We start from the raw sequence: 23,023 nt of genomic DNA on the forward strand, positions 1-23,023 counted from the left end.
CAGACTCGATTATTTACAAACCGCCATCCTATAGATGGAATATTGTTGAATGCAGCGTTAAGCAACAAACAAACAAACAAAACAACAAACACTGTGACAGGGACGTTATGACGTGGGAATCTGACTGTCTAATTGGAGATGAGGTGTTTTGTATCAGCGTGGAGTATTCAAGCCCGTGGGGTATTGACGATGGATGTTTGGATGCGTCACAGGTACTTTAACTTTCATATAATAATTTGACATATACACAAGGAAATCCTTAATACGTCTGACACACGGTACAATATGCTAATTTACAACAGAGACACCCATCTTTGTAACATAATTGGGATTCGAACCAGAGTTGTACAAAGCAACCGATCACAGAAATATTCGGCCACCATTTACACAAAGCGATCATGGCATGAGAGGGTAGAATTTGACCCCGTTTTTAGCAACAATCCGTCAATAATGCCGTTATGCCCATAGAACGCCTTACACATATTCATGTGGAGATTCGAAGCCGGGTTTCGGATTGACGAACAAGCGCATTACCTTATAGGCCACTCAACCGCCTCAGTGATCTACAGTATGGAAGTCATGATAGCGTTACGATCGTCGTGTGTCTCCCGACCGCCTCCGTGGTCTAGTGGTAGAGCGTCCGCCCGGAGAGCGGAAGGTCCGGGGTTCGATCCCTGGCCGCGTCATACCAAAACACGTTAAAATATGGTACTTGTTGTTACCCTGTCTGCCGCTCGGCATTAATGGGTTAAAACAAGTACTGGTCGGCTCGGAGTCAGTATACTGTGTCTGAGTGGGGTATTCATGTTAAACTGCTGCATGGTATCTCAGTGGGCTAGCACTATAAATCGGCATCAGTCCTGACTAGTACAAGCAGCGACACACACACACACACGCGTGCATGCAGGTCGCTATATGAGTGCAATAATCTTGGACGCGACGTTAAACCCAATTTCACCTCACCTCGTGTGTCTCCGGACTGTTTTTTGTAAATGCAGGACAAATACGAACATAAAAGACGATTTATTAAACATGAAGCCTGAAGCGAACACGTTAGCAATACAAGAGAACGCAGCAGAAGGTGGAGATACAGGAGCGAATACAAAGATAACACAGAACACGTTGTCAAATATGTCCACTGCGCATCCGCACTGACATGGTGGGCATACCAAACTGAAGCTGATTGGACGGCTGGTGGATCTGAAACAGAGAGAGCTTTGTGAGCGGGATAATTTGAAATATATTAAAAATGAGTATGAATATGTAATGATTTAAGATACTAGTTGAAATGTTGTCTTTGATAGACATTTAGTAGTTTGAATAACATTCATACATGACACTTTTTCGGAAAACAAAAGACAAAGAAGAAAAAAAGTTGTTATATCATGTGTTCACAGTTGAAATGTTTATCTTGATATAAATGAGAACTCCAAACGCTTTCGTCTATGTTTTATTGATCAAATTATAAAACAGTTCTTTATTTGTCACGTTATGGTCAGAAGCAGAAAGTACGATCGTATTTAATTACAAGCTCCCCATGAAAAGAAAGTCAATCGGTTAATGAATAGGTCACATTTCCTTTTTCAGGACTTTTTTAACCAATGTAGTACGTAACAATTACGCCTGTTTTACATCATCATTGAATTTGTTTTCAGAGTGAAGGCGTGGGGAGGTACGAGCGTAAAGTCGTGGTTAAAATGGATTAAAAATGAACCTGATTATTCTAATTTAGAAAACATGGTAGGATTAGATTCTGACGAACAAACCACATTTTGATGGCGTTAGGAAAGTTTATGTTTTGGACAAATTCAAATTTCAAATTGGACAGAGACACGTTTACTGGGGACTAACTATGCTTTATTTGCACGCAACAGAGGTCGTTAAATGTAGGTAATGGAAATCACAACTATCACTGAGAAAACCACGGCATTTGGCTACCATGACATTCATATTTAACCAAGTTCTACCTAATAGCCTTCTCCCCAGTGGCCAATTTTCAGTCTTCAGTACAAAAACAGAGAAGCTCCTGAGAATTATTACCAAGGATTTCCGTGAGGAAAAGCATCTCCAGTGATGAAGGATCGGAGGAGAATTGCAAGGGAAACAAAAATAAGGCCGAACACACTGACGGATGAATTACAGCCCAGGATTCCCACTCGGAAAATAAATCAACTTCCATGATGAAAGATCACATTAAAAACCCGAGGCGGAGGGGGATATTTGAACAATAAACAGAAGGATGAATACCGCCTCTTCAGCTGTTAAAAGTGCGTTGACTGATATTTGTACAAAGCTTTGGCGTCATGTATAGAAACGACAGAAATCCCTCGATAAACATAAAATGTTGTTTTATAGTTTTGGAGGGTAACCTTGTCTGACTTGAATACTACAATGCCGGGCAAAAGAAAGTATACACCTGAAAATCGGATTTGACAAAACAATAATTATAAACGCTTAAAAACAGTTGCTGAAACATTACAAACTTTAGGTCCAAACGCATCTATTACCCCGTTCACATGCGCCTCTATACATATGTGTGTATATGTGCATACGTATGAAAAAATACATACGTTAGTATACTTGTCATGTGAACGCGTTTACTCATGTGTGTATGTTTACACCAGGAGCAAATTTGCATCGTGTCTGGATCAGTTGCAAATGTAAATGTAAATTTGCACTGTGTGTATATGTTGTAATGTGATCGTTTATGTTAACGTAAGAGGATGATCTAATTAATATCTGATCTTTTGCCAACACCAAAGAAATTGTCAACAGTTGCCAACTTTTATGCGTGTATACAGAGCTGAGCCGACAGGGTTTTCTTTGGGTTTCAAGGAGTCAAAACTTTGTGTACGAATTAAATCAAACACATTTTGCTTCACGCGGAACTTTTCGGTGAAGTAACTCTCTTCTCATTCAACTTTGATTGGAAAACAACTTGTTTTGTGTTGAATGTCGTAAACAGACTGACGAACATGTGTGCCTTACACAATTTACATGCTTTACTTACACACCTGATTTTCATGTGAACACAAAGTAAATTTACTCACGTATGTATAGTAACACATGGGCGAAATTACTTACGTTAGTAAATGTTGTGCATGTGAACGGGGTATATGGTACCCGTATCAAATACACCACCATCGAATAAGCATTAATTGTTTGTTTCATTTTAGCCACCTTCAAACATGGGTGTATACTTTCTTTTAAGTCTTTTAACGTAAACGACCCGTGAAGATCCGGGGTAGAATAGGTCTTCAGCAACCCATGCTTGCTGTAAAAGGTGACTATGCTTGTTGTAAGAGGCAACTAACGGGATCGCGTGGTCAGGCTCTCTGATTGATGCATGTATCCCAATTGCGTGGATCGATGCTCATGATGTCAAGCACTTGATTGTCTGGTCAAGACTAGATTATTTACAAGACCGCCGTCATATAGCTGAAATATTGCTAAGTGCGGCGTTAGATAACAAACAAACAAATTAAACGTAAACCGTGTTTGTGACCAGGTATGTTAATCTCGAGCGAGTACAGTAAACTACGGTTATAACGAACTCATAGGGACTACTTATTTTAGTTCGTTATAACCGTAGTTCTTTAGAAGCACATATACAGCATAACTAGAGCAAATAGTCGGGACTAAAAAAGTAAGTTCGTTATATCCGTCAGTTCGTTATAAGCGTGTTCGTTATAACCGTAGTTTACTGTACATGTTTTAAGTTTTATATATACCATGTGGTAAGTGTACACAGGAGTTTGCACGTCGCTATCCGTGATATATTTAAACACTCGTCACCTACTTGTCTCTTTATGAAAACATGCTAGCGATGTGTAATCCCGTATCGTTAGTATAAACGGCACGGCGTCCTACAAACTCGTGAAGGTGATTAGCCTAATGATAACACTGCCGCTAATCAGTTAACGAACCTGCCAGGGAGTTAATTAACATACACACTTAACTGGAAGTAGAAGTATGAACGAACACTCTCAGTGTTTGAGGATTGGGTTATGATAATTTCCACTTTTATTGTATTTCAGTTATATCATAGCGTGTCAGCTCAAAGTGTTGAAAAGACCAAACTTGATCATAAAAAGGGCAAATCTGGGATTCGGACAGCGGGTCCTGGCACGACTAAGGGACGCAACCCTGCACTGCAACAACTTGCTCCTGTTTGTTTGGACATAAATCAGGTTTTGTTTTACACAAACGCCCACTTTGTGTTCAAGATGTCTAACATGCCAGAAATAAATAAAATTGGTTCCAAGATTTAAAGGATTAACTTAAACGAAACTTCGAGTAGCATTACGAGGAGAAAAACACCAGACCATATCGCCGGATTTAGGAATGTGAAGAATGTTAAGATTGTTTGTCGGTGCTTTTTGTCCCTCTCATCTATAGCCTGCCATGCCAAATAAAGATTCTCTTCTGATAACAACTTATCAGCATTATTTCTATCTTGATGAGTAATCATTTTACCAAGCATGGAACTCATACCAACTTCATGTTCCTGGACAAAGAAATATAACGGACGCTATCGTTGGAGGAAATAGTTTTGCTAGTGAACTCATCACACGTCGAAACAAAGCAAAAACATGTTAATTATAGATAATACGTGTAACGCGTTTTCTCTTAAGTAACAACTTTGAGGAAAAATAATATATGAAAAGGGTTTATGTGAAAGACCTGGCCACTGGAAATCGGGTAATGAAGACCATATAACGGATTCATATTGCAATGAAACCTCATCAATCCGGATGGCACTGTTCCAGTGAAATCGTCTGGATCGTCTGCCTGTCTGGACAGGCAGGGTAACAAAAAGTACCATCTATAACGTCTTTTGGTATGACCCGGCCGGGGATCGAACCATGGGTGAGGATTAGCGTTATATAGAGATATTGCCAAGGGGTTCCGGACTCAAGGGTTCCATACTAAACGATTCCGGACTAACGGGTTCGGGACTAACGGACTCCGGACTAACGAGTTCCGGAATAAATGGTTCGATCCAAGACTCAAGGGATCCATACTAAACGATTCCGGACTAACGGGTTCGGGACTAACGGACTCCGGACTAACGAGTTCCGGAATAAATGGTTCGATCCAAGACTCAAGGGATCCATACTAAACGATCCCGGACTAACGGGTTCGGGACTAACGGACTCCGGACTAACGAGTTCCGGAATAAATGGTTCGATCCAAGACTCAAGGGATCCATACTAAACGATTCCGGACTAACGGGTTCGGGACTAACGAGTTCCGGAATAAATGGTTCGATCCAAGACTAAAGGGTTCCAGACTCAAGGGATTCAGACTAAATACTTCCGGACTCACAGGCCCCGGACTAACGAACTCTCACTTAAATTTGTTTATTGTCTCAGATTTTTCCCAACGCAAATTGATATCATATCACGCTCTATTGTCAAGACATGATGATTTTCAAAAAGGGAAACATTTCTCAAAATGAAAAGAGAAGTTGACCCAAATGTTAATAAATGACCGCTTTTGAACCCTTAACACGGGGGCACTCATGAAGGTGATACACAACCTAATAACAGAATGAAGATTTTTAGCAAAGTGACATACAAATACGCGTTTCTGAAACTACAAAACTCAAGTTAAGCTTAAAAGCAATAGAAATGTCTGTGAACAAATAATTTGAATTTTAGGAATAAAACATATACCCCGAACATTGAAAATTATCAAACAGATTTGCTTAATCTGAAACATAGGATAGAACAAGATATATCTGCCACTAGTATTTGAGTGACAATGCACTGCCGGGGCATCAAGTCTGACTAAAGCACGCCAGGAAGCATTACCTGCCCCCACAGCAAGGTATCACTTACGCACTACCCCCGGGAACGTTAATTAAACCAGACCCAGCGCATAACAAACCAGCCACATTAGATACATCAGAATATATCTGACATGGTAAGAACACTAATATATGGCACCGCGCCAAAGCAATCTAACCGGCACCGAAAACGTCAATGACGTCATAATATTATTCTACCATCTTTCTCAGCGGTACCGTTACGCTGGCAACGAGAAAACGTGCCAATTACAGCTTGGGTAAATTGTTGGCGTCAAATGTATTAGATAAGCTGTTGTTCTTTTTCTAGCGATACACGTGAACGTGAAACATTGCCAGGAACACACTGTGAAGTTGCATGCATGCTCATTAGATGATCAGTTGATAATCAGTACTTCACGCAGTTGATGCTACCTTTATGAGAAGATGGTATATTCTGACCTCAGATAATTATTGTGCTTCCAATGTCAATGTTTTTCTTACATACTTTGAATTGAGAAACAAGCCTACTCTCCATTATTGAAAACACAACGTATCCTTTCGTGAGTTAAATTCTAACGCTGTGCATATCGTTTCCGTCTACAAACATTTATTCTTATATCATTATTATTATTATTATTATTATTATTATTATTATTAGTCTGGCAATAAGTTGATTTACCCTGGTCATAGTTCTTCATGTTTTTCTATTTTTTATTTCAAGGTAAGGAGACTCGCAAACAAATTGACTGGTACGTAAGCCGATTTATTGATTCAAGTTCAAATTGTCTCTGTCGTCACGTTCTGACGTCCACAGAACATTTGAACCAATATTAAAATATAAAATGTTCAGATCTATTCTGACCAGTAAAAACGTAGTCAGCGGTCCTTTTAAAAAAAGTAAAAGAACGAGTTTATTGTTGGAGTATGTTATTGCAATAAACGTGTTACCAGTTTAAGACTGGAACTTGTTGATAATAATAAAGCGTCAACGCCAGAGAATAGCCAGTCTCGATTATCCAACGAAACAGATTCCATAGGGCGTTAAAGGCAAAACAGCGGCGGACATTATATGAATAGATACCTGAAAATCAGGGATGACACCAGGCCTTTGCCACTATGGCCAACGTGCCTCCATTTGGATTGGACCATTCGTTTGAGTACATAGTTTATACATCCACGATAGAAGACTTAGAATCTTTAGGAAAGATTGCAAAAGCATAATAATTGATAATGTTTAATTCAAATACTAACTTACTAGCATAGACATATGACCTACAAGATGATACATCAGTTAAAGTGTATTAAGAAAAACAGATTTACCCAATACCATATTTTTATAATGTATGGTATGGTAGTATATCACTACCAAATTACAGTCAACTACGGTTATAACGAACTCAAAGGGACCATTAATTTTAGTTTGTTATAACCGAAGTTTGTTTTAAGCATGTATACAGCATATATGAAACAAATGGACGAGACTAAAAAATAAGTCCGTTATATCGGTCAGTTCGTTATAAGCGTGTTCGTTATAAACGTAGTTTACTGTATACAAATAAGATAATGCAGATCTCCCCATTAAGAATCAATGTAATGCTTACCAAAGTAAAGCTTAACGTGAACAGAGTCGAATACACTTCTTCACACGAGTCAAAATGAGTCCCCCATCGCACGTCCTGCGTTTCAGCGAGTCATCTGACTCAACCGGTAGTCCATTACACTGTCTACATCTCAACAATAAACTATCGAAACATACGTTGTGTTCGCCAATTATGTATTCACATAAACACATGAATACATAGTTCATGAGCACATACATCCGTATTGCATAATCCCAGTCTTGTAATAGCATTCATTGTTTGAGCATTGTGTTAGGTGCATTTCAATCCATATATATACGTCCTTTGATAGGCTTTTGAGCAGCGAAACATATAAACTTGACTGAACATTCACTTGCGTCACAGTGACTCACCCCTCATATGTCCTTTCTCAATCATTACGAAACCATGTCACAAGAGCTGAATCTGACAAAGATTAACCAAACAAAATCCAAATGGGTTCCTTCCGTCACAGACATATGGTTTATGATCCCGTAGATGCCTTGAGCAAATTAATCCAATAGCATTAAGCCAATAATAGTTTGTCCTTTTGTCATTCTTCACAGCCTGTAGTCCAAAAGAGTGGAGAATTTAGAAGAATCACCTCCGAAATTTGCGTTCAAGGCCAACTTGACATCCCTCCCCCTGTAATCGGCGATACTAAGATTCCCTTCCCAAATGGCCGGTTCGGTCTGGGCTAGATGGATCCATTGTCCCTCCACTGTAAGGGCCACGTCCATAGCTCCGGGGATTCGAACCTTAAAGTTGACATCAGCCAGGTTGTCGTTGCCTATGTACAGAGGTTCAAAGAGATAGCACCCTTGTTTCCACGAGGCATACTGTTTAGGGAAGGCACGGACGGGCTTGCTAGCGCACGGGCAGCTAATCAGGTAGTTGTACACCCCATAGAGGGTCTTACTGTCTTCAGAAGCCGGCAAGGCATAAATCTGGAACTTGTAAAACCCAGTTTCTGGTACGCTGATAGTGAAAGAAATGGTTTCGTCGTCGGTTTGATGAAAAATGCAATCTTTGTACTGGGCCTGAGTTGTAATATTGATAAGATTTGCAGTGACTTTGGTGGGCTGGCCGGCCTTGATCTTGATCACGAGCTCATTGTCCTCAAGCTCAATTTCGGGGTTGTTGTGGCTCAACGTCGACAGGCAATATGGTTGAAACTTCTGCTGAGGACCCAGATACCCTTTCGGCAAATTTGGTCTCTGAACACCATTTATCTCCATCTTGAATTCCGTGTTCCTTTTGCCTGTCGTCTGCTCTCTGATTTCACGTCTGCGCCTCACCTACTCGTCTGCTCTCTGATTTCACGGCTGCTGTTCCAGTTCTCGTCTGCTTACTAATTTTACGTCTGTGCCAAGCGAGTGCCACCACTGTTAGCTATATCCTGAGTGGGATGGCCTCTCTCCTATCTGGTCTATTTAAAAGTTTAGACAACCAATAGCAAGCAGCTGCGAGTTTTAAGACATATCAATCAGGTGTTTGGGTAGTTTCACTGGCACTTATCCTCTCGATATACACACTCGAGGAAACACTTCACCCACAATGACCAAACTGCCGAATGTTTATACAACCATAAACTTCTGCTCCTCTTGCGTTTTTACATACGTGTATTTATAGAGCATCATGTGAAACCAGGCATGAAGAATAAGTGCTGGAATCTGTTCTATTTGTAGATTCGTGAACATGTGTTTTCTTTGGGCTTATATTACAGACATCATATGGAAACTTGAATGTTTCAAACGCTATAATGAAACAATTCGCGTTATACATGTGGCAGTCAACGATTGGTAAATGGCTACCAACTTGAAATACGTTGTAGCATTATAGAATATAGTAACAGTGCATGGGTTTCCATGACTCTCGACTTAAATATATTGATCTTTGGTATCCTTTGTTCCCTTTTTGAAACCATTTCTTTAGTTTAATTATGTAATTCCAACACATGTATGAACTATATCGTGTATATATCGTACCATTCATACATTTCAGACATTCGTGGTTGATTTAAAACAGTTATCATCAAACCATGATACAGATATAACGTCATGCCATCAATTATTATGCTCAGTCTATCAACGCTATACCAAAGCTGTTTCACCAAAGTGGTAAGCATCCATAACGTGCGTGGTCACTAGAGAGCGTCACACACATCTCTTGCTCAAAATTGTCTAATCAGGGCTACAACCTCACAGTGAAGCTTTCAAAATGTTTTGTGGTAGATATGCGGAGGGCATTTCCAAATTTTACGCACCAGCGACAAAAATGCTGTCCGATGCAATTCCCTATTTTCAGTTATATCATGTTCCTGATATTAACAGTTGACTTGCCTTTGCATGTGTTTGTGACGGATGAACCGGCGGGGTAGAATACGTTCACCCGATAACAACACTATTGATAGTGATTATTAAACACATGCTTATGATATAGTCGGAATCGTACACTGAAAATATTTCTTATGATTATGGAAATTGTTTTGTTGCTTTTATTTGCGTCAAGTTGGGTTTTCACCCATATTAAGTTTACACGCCATGAGATACCCGCAACACCAAACAAAGCTGTGTAAAGTCAATCAATCACTCATTATAAACTAAACACCGGTGAATGGTTGTTTGACAAATAGTGCGTTCTTCGCCAGGATGTATTACCCAGTAAAAACTAACAGCAAAGACTGAACCAAATTAACTTGCCCTCACACACAAAAACAGTACTCATTGGTTGTCTTGAGAAATAATTTGCTGTCGGTTCTCCCTAAAATATGTCTTTTATCACCTTTCATCATTTAAGTGTCGGCTTACAACAGCGGCAGAGTCGGAGAGAACCATATCTGTTGCAGAGAGTAATGAACGATCCTTGAATAACAACCCGTCCACTCACTCCAATGACTAGCTTGCCCAGAGGACGTAATAACCTCATGGTACAGTACCTATAAATAACGCCACCAGCAAGGTACAAATATGTCCTATTTTTACAAGGTCTCATTCCTCGATTTCCCGGAAGCGTTCAGTACAACACGGCTTTCGATGCCTGAAGATCCAACCATTTGTACTGCAATAAACTACGGTTATAACGAACTCAAAGGGACCACATATTTTAGTTGGTAGTAACGGTAGTTCGTTTTAAGCATATATACAGCATATATACAACAAATGGCCGGGACAAAACAATAAGTTCGTTATATCGGTCAGTTCGTTATAAGCGTGTCCGTTATAAACGTAGTTTACAGTATTCAATATTATTTTCGACCCATGGTTTCGTGAAAAACAAAAAAGCAAACTGTTTGAAAAAATGCATCATCATCTATTTGTCTATACATCTTAAAACAAAACGTGACTTCTCCGTCTTATGCAAAAATGCCATGATAGATTAAGTATAGTAATTTGAAAGATTAGGTGTTCTTTAACTTTTTGAGTAGTATATATACGCCTGACAAAAGGTTAAGCATCACACTTCCTTTGGAAGTATCTACTTATGGGTGATCACATGTTGACAAGATGCCACTGACACCCTCTGAAACGTAACACAAGGACACTTTATGTGTCGTACGATGATCACGTCGTATCATATGATGCAAAGACTGAATATGGTTTAACGCCGCTTTCAGCAATATTCCAGCTACATAAAGGTGGCTGACAACCAGAGATGGGCTTCACACATTGTACCCAATGAGAATCAAACCCGGGTCTTCGGCGTGACGGGCGAATGCTTTAACCACCAGGCTACCACACCGCCCATTATGATGCTAAGAAGCATAGGGAGCAATTAAAAGGGCAGTCAAATAAAAGTTGGATTATTTCCAAAACATTTCTATAGATTTTGTATGTCACTTTGTAAACAAAAATACATAATTTTCCGCAGAAAATTAATACAGGAAACTATTTATTAAAAAAGGCGTCTTTTCTCAAATGGATAATATAAACTACCGAGCTAAAGAAAGTTTACACTTGAACATTGGATTTGACCAGTCGCGGAAACACTGCAAAAAGTCCAGAACAGAACCGATACCCGTATCACGTCCATAACTACAGAATAACTACAGAATAACCAATTTCATTTTAAGCCACCATCAAACATTGGTGTATATTTTCTTTTACCGGCAGTTAAGTATTCGGTTTTTAACCTTTTTCTTCAGGTGTGATAATATATATAACAACAGTCAAGCAGACATAGACTCTTAGATTCTTCCTTGTAGGTAGCGAGTTTCTTGTCCTCTATCCTGAGGATAGCTTATCTTTACGTTGAGGCTCATGTAATCAATACTCTAAACCCCGCAATTCCTGCCTCTAACTTTTGCTGCCACTCAACGGTTGACACTATCGAACCCTCCTCACTCTATGTCGCTGTATATATAGCATAAAGCGCCACAGAAAGACCGTCTAATATCTTTCAGAGTTGTGACTGTGGCAGTACACGATAGTCGTCAGATAGAGGGCGCTGCGAGTGAGAAACTTGGCGGTAACTAAGTCGGCCATTTTGAGAAGTCTTCTGTTGCAGATGGCGATAAAACGACATTGAAGTTAATTTTATTGTTTGTTTACGAGCTTGTTGATATATTCAGTGAGTCGTTTCAGATTTGGTATCTAGCATCCCTTTTGAAATTGGATCTACTGCGGTGTTTAGATTAGATATTTATATATTTTGATGTTTTACACGTTCACGGATGGGTTTTAATTTTCATTGATGTCATTCGCCGAGGGTGAGGTGAATTGGGGTAACGTCGGGTTCAAGATTATCACGCTTATATATAGACATCTCTCTCTCTCTCACTGTGTGTGTTGGGGGGGGGGGGGGGGGGGGGGGGGGCAGGAGGGTACTAGTACGGACTAATGCAAGTTGTAACGAATGCCGATTTACAGTACCATACCGCAGTTCAAAACGACTATCCCACGACTATCCCACTCAGGCAGTTTACATTGACCGAGCCGACTAGTCCTTGTATCATCATCTTAATGCCGAACGCCAGCCAGGGTAACAACAAGTATCGTTGTTTGGCATGAGGTGGCCACGGATCGAACCATTGACCTTTCGTTCTCCGGGCAGACGCTCTATCCACTAGACCCCGGTGGCGGTCGATGTCGTATGGGGATCGACTGTTGTATAAAAGAGTACACGATTTGTTCTAATTGTGTTCCAGGCTGTATGACAAAATCCGGCCTTAAATAACAAAGTAAGGCGTACAAAACTGATATATTTCCAGGTTAAAAAAAACATATTGAAGTGATATGAAATCTTCGCTCAGGAAGATGTTCCGCCCCTAACAATAAACTGCCTTTCTTAAAATGGTAAACACGTACGAGTGAATGAGTTGTTTCCGCCGCAGACACCAACATATTATAATTAGCGTTACGCCAAGCCATGTCGAGATGAGAGCAGACACACCGTGGTGGTATTGGGTGAGTGAGTGAGTATGGTTTTACTCCGCTTTTAGCAATATTCCAGCAATATCACGGCGGGGGACACCAGAAAGGGGCTTCACACATTGTACCCATGTGGGGAATCGAACCCGGGCCTTCGGCGTGACGAGCGAACGCTTCAACCACTAGGCTACCGACCGTCCCTGGTATTGATTTTGAAGACCGCTGTCTGTGCTCAATATCCGAACTGGGGCAGTGGGGTAGCCTAGTGGTTAAAATGTTCGCACATCGCGCCAAAGATCCGGTTTTGTCCAGCACACAAGTACAACGTGTGAAGCCAGTATCCTCCACCCTGATATTGCAGGAATATCGCTAAAAGCAGATAAAATGACTCACTCAATATCCCAACTACGACGAAAAGACTCCATAAGGAATATATCATGTATGAAAAAGCCCAATAATTTAGCAAAGGAAGTATCGAGAATGAGATTCCTAACGAGACCGATAACATGATTATGGGTAACGGTAAATAGCATAGCCTAGCATCACTAATACTGCACGTTTTCGAAATCAGCGTATGGTGCTTGATGGTATGAAACGGTACTAAAAGTTGCCGATTTCAGCGCCGTCAGTTATATTTGTTTGTTTGATGTTTAACGCCGCACAATATTAAAGCTATATGACGGCGGTCTGTAAATAATCAAGACTGGACCAGACAATCCAGTCATAGACATCATGAGCATCGATCCACGCAACTGGGATACAGTGACATGCATCAACGAAGTCAGCGAGCCTGACCACCCAATCCTTTTCGTCGCCTCTTACGACAAGCATAGTCGCCTATAACGGCAAGCATGGGTTGCTGAAGACCTATTCTACCAACATCATGAGCATCGATCTTGGGATACGATGACAACGGGCCTGACCATTCGATCCGCGAATCGCCTCTTGCGACAAACGTGGGTGGCTGAAGACCTATTCTACCCCGGATGTTCACGGGTACTGTCAGTTGTAAGCGACTACTTCTCTGCTTATATGTATTGCACAGCACAATGTGGAAGTATGCTAACACCAACCTGGTTTAGTATTAGGACAGCGTGGTAAAAGTTCCAACTATGAAGTCAGTGCTAATCTAGGAGCCCTTAGAAACTGTGCTGTCAACTCGTCCGTAATCCTACACACATTCAGCAGATTCCACCTCGGGCTCACTGTGGGATGAGTGAGTGAACATTACTTAACGCAGCATCAGCATATTTGTATCTATTTGTGGCCAGGCCATGAGATGCCGATATTCACTGCGTGGGAGCTAGATGATTATTCTTAGTATTTTGGCATATGTGGCGAGGTTCAAGGTCAAACAACCCAAACCCCCAATAATTGGCAATCATATATCATTATACATTCCGGCTGTTGCACATCACTTAGCCCGTGATGAATCAGGGTTCAAAAGGTTGTTGGATTTAGACTGAAGCAGTTTGGTAACGAGACCACGTTCCATACTTCTGGAATAATAAACATCTTTTCACTGTCAAAATACGTTATCATGCACAGTTAATTTTGACCGTTTCCGTGCTTAGACGAGGAGACAAAGTTCGTGTCTTTAGAAGACGTGCCAACTTGGCTTACACTCGCAGACAAAAGTGAGTTTTGTAACATTATATTTAGAAAATCTAGCTGTTCATGATGCTACAGCTTTCACAAACAGGAAGAGGGTGTACGTGTTATTTAATTAAGATGCGACTTCAAAGACTGTATCGTTCTGAAGTCAGGTGATGGGGTGATTTGGATTATATAATGTAGTTGCAGCTGTTGTGTTTTGTCTCGGAAGAAGAATTATATACAATTTCAGCATAAATATGTTTATCGTGTCATGGACCTAACATTAAGATCAGTTTTGTATGTCTTCTTTGATAGGCATTTAGAGGATGGAGTACTTGATTACGGTGGTAAAACCTACACCGAAACTTAATTGTAATAAAGAAGTTGTTCATCCATAAATTCTTATCCTTACTCAGTTTTGTATGGGCGATATATATTTTTGTAGAAATATAGATATATAGATATTTTTGTTCTACTATATCAATTGGAGTCAAAGACACCTCATGATTTATTTGGAACTGTTGGGTAGATCCTAGAAAGTGTTATGAAGTAACAGGTCTGTTTACGGTCTCCCATAGAAATCAGACCGAAATATATCCTGACTTCGTCTGAATTCTATATTTTTGAATTGAACACGAAAAGGACATTGGTACTACGTAAGTACCTTGATGAGTGAGTGAGTGAGTGAGTTTGGTTTTACGAAGCTTTTAGCAATATTCCAGCAATATCACGGCGGAGGACACCAGAATAAGCTTCACATATTGAACATATGTCGGGAATCGAACCCGGTCCTCGGCGTGACGAGCGAACGCTTTAACCACCAAACTACCCGGCCGCTTCTTCCTGTCAATGACTTCATTCTGTGAACGACATGCACATGCATTATAAAGAAAACACCGGTATTAAACAGTATTTGATACTGCAGACTTTCTTTGGTTGGGTGTGTACATAAGTGCCTCGTTTTCGTTCTTCACGTTTCCACTCATTCGTGACCAACTCGTGTTATTCCGGGACAAGCCGAATTGCAGGTTTCGGAAAGGGTCGAGTGGTGACGAATGGTTACCGCTTTAACGAGATACTCAACACTATCTCAACATTCACGTGTTTCGTTTGTTTCTTGATTCACACAAGTTAAATCTATGTACCAACACGGCCCTAACGAGAACATGTTGACGTAACTTACTCAAAGGATATCTTTCATCTTCATTGCGGACGTCAACGTGGCGAACAGAGCTCGTCTGCAACACTTATCGTCTGTCTTCTCTAAGTACTTCCGGCCAATTGCATAATGGGAGATCCCAGGTGCGCGTGATGTAAATACACTCAGCATGACCCGCAGTCTCGGATCTCTGTTACAGCAAACTCCATTCTCATCGTAAACAATCCCCCCTGGATTTTATACTGGGTAAACTCCCCTTGTACACATGGAAACCTAAGTTTACGTTTTTCACAAACAAACAAGTTTCATTTTGGCTTCTGTGTATATTTACCCTGTTTAATTCAGTCCAAGGTCGGGGTATTTATTGCCTACTACAGCATCTTCAATCGTTCATTCATCCCAAGTCAATTTTGGAAGCCAAAGTGATTCTGCCAAGTTTTCAGACACTATATGGCTGAAATAAAGCCGATGCGACATAATCGAGGCGAACCGGGATTCAAACCCACAATCATGTGTATCTGGCGTTTCTTCTTCATCGAATTGTAGTGCCGTAGATGTCTGGAGTCCCTATAGCCTCCGGTTCTCAGTCTAACTTGCTACGACTGCATATTGGTCTTACTTTAATGACTACCCATGCAACACGGAAGCTTTATAAACATAATAGACCTAACGTATTTGTTATCTTATCAATTAACGTATAAACTAACGTATATCTTTCCTGATGAAACCTTTTTCTCGTATTTGTAATTATAATGTTTTATGTTTTTAGGAAATGTTCCTATGATAAAGCCTTGCAGGCTTAGCGCTAAGATGATCGTAACTCCCATACTTTAGAATAGACTTACAATAGTCTTAGCGCTAAGATCGTTTTGTGCAAGTGGGCCCTGGTCCTCCCTATGAAGGATTTCGTCTTTAAATTCACCCGCAAGGCCTTATCAGAGGAACATTTCCTAAAAACTTAAAATTTATTACAATTATATCAGCTGATCACGAACTTTCTAAACGGGGACTTTAATTGGCGTTTATAACTACATCACGCTTCTCTGTATTCCACTTAAAGACGTGTACCCACAAGTAGTTAAACTATGAAGTACTATGAGTACAAAGTTTAAACTCTTCCTGGTCTGCTACCTCCTTGTATTAATGCTGCTTAAGCATGTTCTCTGGCATCCTGAGAGCTATCTAGAGGTTCGAATGATGAACCGGCTCTCAAAATAGAAAGCTTGGTCGAGAAGTTTTAGGTTAAACCGATAAATAAAGACAAATAGCGTTTACACAGGCGCCTGTAAGACCCCATACGATGAGAACGTTTCTTGTAGCTGTATATATATAACGGAGTCTAGATGATTGCAGATACTTTAACCTTAGGCTCCTGGTTTCAAAATTCAATTTGTTTCCTTGATTCTTTCAGTTTCCAGAGAGGTTTTATCTTCCTGGAGTGTATGTACAGGATTGGTTTATCAGGACAGATGGCAACATGTCAGTGAAGGAGTATCATATTTGGATCCCGGTGAATTTAGATGTTGAAGTTTCTTTTTTTTAAAAGTTATTTGATACCAGAGGCAGTCTGTATGTACATGTATGGCTGTAGCGTTTGAGCATGTTAGATTACATTAAGTGAGTTGGTAAATGTTGTTAAGTACCACAGTCAACAACATTCCAGCCATATCACTACGCACTGTAGCCGTCACGTGAGACCAACACAGCAGTGAACGTACACACGAGTAACGGACCCTTAAAGATCCGGGTTAGAATAGTTTTCCCAACCTATGCTTGCCGTAGGAGGCGACTAACCGGATCGGGTGGTCAGGCTGGCTGACTTGGTTGATGCATCACATCAATCCCAATTGCATGGATCGATGCTCATGATGTCGATCACTGGATTGTCTGGTCAAGACTCGATTATTTACAGACAGCAGTCATATAGCTGGATTATTGTGAGTGTTACGTTAAGCAACAAACAAACAAACAAACATGAGTATCTATCCACGCCATCGGGGCACGATGTCACAGTCTGACGGGTCACAGAGTGACTTATCAAGATCACTCGGTTTCATTTAAGTCTCCCTGGTTCTAGCAAGGACGTATTCATTGTCGGATCCCATGGGGGTACACAGAGACAGTTGGCGATTTGCTACCTAAGCCGTGGCATATAATTTCGAAGTTTGGTCATTTAATTCAGAATCAGATTGATTGGTAATGTTACCATCGTCTGTGGTCACACAGTTGGTTGGTTTGTTGTTTGACGCCGCACTCAGCAATATTCCAGCTATATGACGGTAAATAATCGAGTCTGGACCAAACAATCCAGTGATTAATATCATGAGCATCGATCCACGCAATTGGGATCGATGACATGCATCAACCAAGTCAGCGAGCCTGACCACCCGATCCTGTCAGCCTCTTACGACAAGCATAGCCGCCTTTTACGGCAAGCATGGGTTGCTGAAGACCTATTCTACCCCGGATCTTCACGGGTCCTGTGGTCACAAGGTCTTCAGGGGGTATTGGTCTGCGGATAGTGCCTTAGGGGGGATTGCATCCATCCGTTGTTCGTGGGTTCGAATTCAAAATTGTTCACTTGGTATTTCACTATCAAGCTCGTGGGTTCCAAGCGGCTAAACCGTCTTCCAAACGCAAGAAGTTGACAATATAATACGAAAAAGGCTGTTGAAACTAACTTGAAAGTGCAATCAATAAATATCGCAAATGATGGTGAGGTGAGGAGAAATGAGGGTTAACGTGGCGTTAACGTGGCAAGATTATTGCGCTTATGTAGCGAAGTGTGTGCATGTGTGTGTGTTGGGTGGTGGTGGAGCTACTTTTACAGGCCCGACTAATGCCGTTTTTATAGTGCTAGCCCTTTGAGATACCATGCCGCAGCTTAACATGGATACCCTACTCAGACACAGTATACTGACTACGTGCGATTTTGATCTACTTAATGCCTAGCGCCAGGCAGGGCAACAACAAGTTCCATCTTTTAACGAATTTTGGTTGAAGCGGTCGGGGCAGACGCGCTCTCTACTGAAACACATAGGTGGTCGAGTTCGCTGGTTGTTACATTAGAAATTATAATATATATACATTAGAACACGTCAGTTATTTACTGTCATAACATTACACCGCCAGTAAATGTAATAGGAGTTGTGGTGGTAGCGTAGAAATTGTAGTATTAATAGTAGAATAATCGAAGCATTAGGATGATTAGAATCAGTAGAGTGATCGAGTGAGACATAGAACCATAAATGGGTCGAACCGGGATTCGAACCCACAATCATAGGTTTCTGGAGTGCCCAAGGGAAGCAACTCTGCATAGTGAATCGCTGTGCCTCAGACGACTGGGCCCAGAATCAGTAGAAGTAGAAATAGAAATAGTAGAAGTAAACATTGCACTAATAGTAGACTAACTTCTAGTCTCTGAAATGAACATATTTTACAGAAAAAACAGTTGTTAAAATTAATCATAGTTATAAAATATGATTAAAAGGAGCCCAGAGACTTTCTTCATTGCAGTAATCTAGACTTGCCAAACTATAAACTTGCATAGCTATATAGGTTGTATTGGATATATTTGTTTCATGGTCTGTATGACAGACTACAGTAAAAGCACGAGGCAGTAGTCGCAGCAGCAACAGGAGCAGCAGCAGCAGTAGTAGTTGTCGTAGTAGTAAGACGTTAAGCGTGATTTGTGATTACCACATACTAGTGCTCAGTATGTTTATTTATAAAGAAATATAGTTGACAATGGCGTCGCTCAACACAAACTGACTTCTACCAGTTTTACTTCTACTTTAGCTGCTCTGAAAACTACCAAACTAAACAAGCAACTTATACTACGATGAAAGGCATGGGTTCGAATCCTGATGAAGGCAGATATTAATATTATAAGACACAGGTATATGTACGCCAATTCCGATTATGTTTACACAGAACACGCTGACAGTGATATGGCTTACAATTAGCTAACTTCCTCATATCATCTAAATCACTCACACACCAGGGAACGTTTCTCTATACCTGTCAAGTGATGCTATCTTTAGGCTTTCATCACAATAATACATCGTTTTGACACGTGTAAGCCAAGCAAGAACAAAGTTCATCTTTGTCTTCAGTCTATTCTGGTACGTATTTAAGCTGAAAATAATCCTTGGTTCAAGGAAGCGCCAAAATAGTTGCTCATAACGGTAACTTATATATAGCACCCAAAGCATGATTATAGTGATTATGTTGCATTCTGCACTTCCATTCCTCCTATATCGGAGCCGAACAACAGACGCAAACCTTTACCTTATCAGCTCGGCTTTGTAAACTGCCTCCTTTCAAACACAGCATTAAATCTCCAACGATAGTAAAATGGACATATTTCTCGCCATATAGGCACCGTTCCTGCAGCTGCTGGCGTGATACGCCGCCGACGATGTAAGGAGTTAACGTACTTATTTGAAGTATAGACGCTGTTGTGGAGTTTGTTTATTACTCTCCAGTCATAATTGATGACGTATTTCCATTACTGAAACAGCCGTTTGCTTAAATTGGAGTATGGGAGGAAAACCCTCTAAACACGTTGTTGGGATATGTTGACGGGGATCTAGTCCTATCATATATAGGTAGGCATGTTTATATGATGCCAACAGCATTATTGCGGGATGGATCCATTTACACAATTCAACTGGTTTGGTTTGTTTGTTGCTTAACTTCGTACTCAGCAATATTCCAGCTATATTGCGGCGGTCTGTAAATAATCGAGTCTGGACCAGACAATCCAGTGATTGACATCATGAGCATCGTTCCACGAAACTTGGATACGATGACATCCATCAACCAAGTCAGCGAGCCTGACCATTCGACCGCGTTAGTCGCCTCTTACGACAAGCTTGGGTTGCTGAAGACCAATTCTAACCCGGATCTTCAGTGTGAATCAAGCGGATTGTTTTGATTAGGCTTGTATTTGGTGGTGTGTTCAGCAATATTACAGGTAGTACCGGGTGGGTCAGACAACAACCTGGGATATGTGTGGTTAAAGTACAGCGATGACGTCGAAGAGTTACGCCTCTTATCTGCCCGGTTCCAAATTAAATACGATTATGATGCTTTGTCAGAGAGTGTTGAACCAGAGATCGTGGGTTCCATAAATGTTAAGGGCGTAAGCTTTCTCATCACGTTAAACAGACACGACTTTTCATATCGTGTGTATCAAGCACGTTTTGATATATTTTGTTTTTAACCCCAAATTATGCATCAATCGAGACAAGGCCTAACATGTTACCATTCTATAAAGAATATTCAGCGAATTTAAGCAATGTTTACTCTGAATGTTTAACAGCCAGAAAGTATATGATGGGAGTCAGATGATAACTATGTCTCAGTCAACTGTCGCATTAAGCCTTTTGTAGATGGAGAGAACCTAGACACTGTCGCCTTCAATTACAACTCAACTGAAACTGCCTCATGTTGACTGACAAACGACTCTTCGAGACCCCGCCCCACCCCACCCCACCCCACCCCACCCCACCCCACCCCACCCCACCCCACCCCACCCCACCCCACCCCACCCCACCCCCTCCCCACCCCACCCCACCCCACCTGATTCGCTTACTTAAGTTGAGTATTAATGTTAACATTCGAATCCCGCTTTGCTCAGAGGGTACCGTCTGTTCTTTAGCCGTCCTCGCTAATACTTGTTCTGTCTTCTGACTGGACTCAACTGCCGTCTGTGTTCCTCGCTAGGACTGTTCTGTCTTCTGACTGGACTCAACTGCCGTCTGTGTTCCTTGCTAGGACTGTTCTGTCTTCTGACTGGACTCAACTGCCGTCCGTGTTCCTCGCTAGGACTGCTCTGTCTTCTGACTGGACTCAACTGCCGTCTGTGTTCCTCGCTAGGACTGTTCTGTCTTCTGACTGGACTCAACTGCCGTCCGTGTTCCTCGCTAGGACTGTTCTGTCTTCTGACTGGACTCAACTGCCGTCCGTGTTCCTCGCTAGGACTGCTCTGTCTTCTGACTGGACTCAACTGCCGTCTGTGTTCCTCGCTAGGACTGTTCTGTCTTCTGACTGGACTCAACTGCCGTCCGTGTTCCTCGCTAGGACTGTTCTGTCTTCTGACTGGACTGCCGTCCGTGTTCCTCGCTAGGACTGCTCTGTCTTCTGACTGGACTCAACTGCCGTCCGTGTTCCTCGCTAGGACTGTTCTGTCTTCTGTCTGGACTCAACTACCGCCCGTGTTCCTCGCTAGGACTGTTCTGTCTTCTGTCTGGACTCAACTGCCGCCCGTGTTCCTCGCTAGGACTGTTCTGTCTTCTGACAGTGCTCTACGCCATGAAGCTGCCAACAGCCTATTCCTCCCTTCCTCGTTTTTAACCAGCTGTTCCGTATATCTCTACCGGACTCATTAGGAGGATTAACAGCGCACAAGTACATCTCATCTTGATAAATAGCTGTAAACCACGCGTACCTATCGTCACAAGCTCTAAGTGTGTAGACGTTGTTGTAATGATATTTATACTTGTGTTCGAAAACGAACCGGTCGCGGTTTTCTAGGTACCGCCATCGTCTGTTACAAGGTTTCATGTTCAAACATAAACTCTAACCCATGTACTGAATCATCATGAAAAATATAAAGCTTGATAACAGCCTAATTACATTCTATTTATGCGACTGAAGTAAAAACTAGCTTCCCTTTTCAGTTCATCGGCCTTCTGACAGAGCATGGAACTTTCACACATTAAGAATTAACCACGTGCTTATGTTCCTATGCTCATGCTATGTAAGAATTAGTCTCCAGCAACCCTTGCTTGTCATTCGAGGCGACTTGTTTGGGTGTCATCGTACACGACGGCTTGGGGGGTTGATCATAATATCAATCACTAGTTTATCTGGTCCAGACTTGATTATTTACAGATGCCTGTCAAATATAGGAAATGTTACCGATTGTGGCGCTTTAATGCCGAGTCGATGTGGTACTAGGTTGTCCACAAGGGTCTCTGTAACTGTTCATGAAACGCACAGTTTAGATTTTGTTATGTACATTGCAGGCTTGGGCGTCATTGTTTCGCTTACGTAGAGGTAATAACAGTTGTGAGTCATATGCTGAGATTCAAACCACTGACCTTCTGATCCGAGGTCGGTCGCCTTGTCCACATGACCAAAGTGGGATGACTTTCTGTCATGCTACATCGGCGCTTCCGCATACTTGGTTCCTGAGAGTTACTTTGCTCAAATTTGATCATCTTCCCGAGGCCATGGCGTTAACTGAGTATAAAAGTCAACTTTTCACCTTGGCCAAACTAGGCTGGAATTTCCAGGTCCGCCGTAGCGCTATCAGTGGGTATTATGTGTTATGTCACTTCAATGTCTCTCCTATTCACCAACAAGTTTCCATCTCTCATTTCGCTTGCGTATCCGTTATACAAAATGGAGGCGCCTAGTCATGATCTCATCGATAATCAAGATCTATGTTGTAATTAAACGGTTCTTACCCAGCAAAGACCACCAATTGACTTGAGCACCT

The 23,023-nt window shown here is 41.4% G+C and overlaps 2 protein-coding genes across 2 annotated transcripts; both read right to left on the reverse strand.

The window, feature by feature from the left end:
- Window positions 1-1,008: 1,008 nt before the first annotated feature.
- LOC139452338 (uncharacterized) lies at window positions 1,009-8,930 on the reverse strand. Its single transcript, XM_071233775.1, has 2 exons — window positions 7,393-8,930; window positions 1,009-1,200 (listed from the first exon to the last, which is right to left on the reverse strand). Exon 1 carries the CDS (start codon window positions 8,625-8,627, stop codon window positions 7,950-7,952), a length of 678 nt encoding a protein of 225 aa, XP_071089876.1. The 5' UTR covers window positions 8,628-8,930; the 3' UTR covers window positions 1,009-1,200; window positions 7,393-7,949.
- Window positions 8,931-21,187: 12,257 nt separating this feature from the next.
- Window positions 21,188-22,742, reverse strand: LOC139451770 (serine/threonine-protein kinase PRP4 homolog). Its single transcript, XM_071233080.1, has 2 exons — window positions 22,623-22,742; window positions 21,188-21,664 (listed from the first exon to the last, which is right to left on the reverse strand). Exons 1-2 carry the CDS (start codon window positions 22,740-22,742, stop codon window positions 21,188-21,190), a joined length of 597 nt encoding a protein of 198 aa, XP_071089181.1.
- Window positions 22,743-23,023: the final 281 nt, after the last annotated feature.

Source organism: Haliotis cracherodii, unplaced genomic scaffold, assembly GCF_022045235.1.
Source record: "Haliotis cracherodii isolate W230 unplaced genomic scaffold, xgHalCrac1.p SCAF_9, whole genome shotgun sequence".
NCBI classification, from domain to species: domain Eukaryota; kingdom Metazoa; phylum Mollusca; class Gastropoda; order Lepetellida; family Haliotidae; genus Haliotis; species Haliotis cracherodii.

Excerpts from the sequence above, each read along its gene's own strand:
- LOC139452338 (XM_071233775.1), bottom strand. The coding sequence starts at position 8,627 with ATGGAGATAAATGGTGTTCAGAGACCAAATTTGCCGAAAGGGTATCTG.
- LOC139451770 (XM_071233080.1), bottom strand. The coding sequence starts at position 22,742 with ATGATCAAATTTGAGCAAAGTAACTCTCAGGAACCAAGTATGCGGAAG. Across the intron at positions 21,665-22,622 it reads GACCGACCTCGGATCAGAAG|TCAGAAGACAGAGCAGTCCT; the intron begins GTCAGTGGTTTG and ends AGTTGAGTCCAG.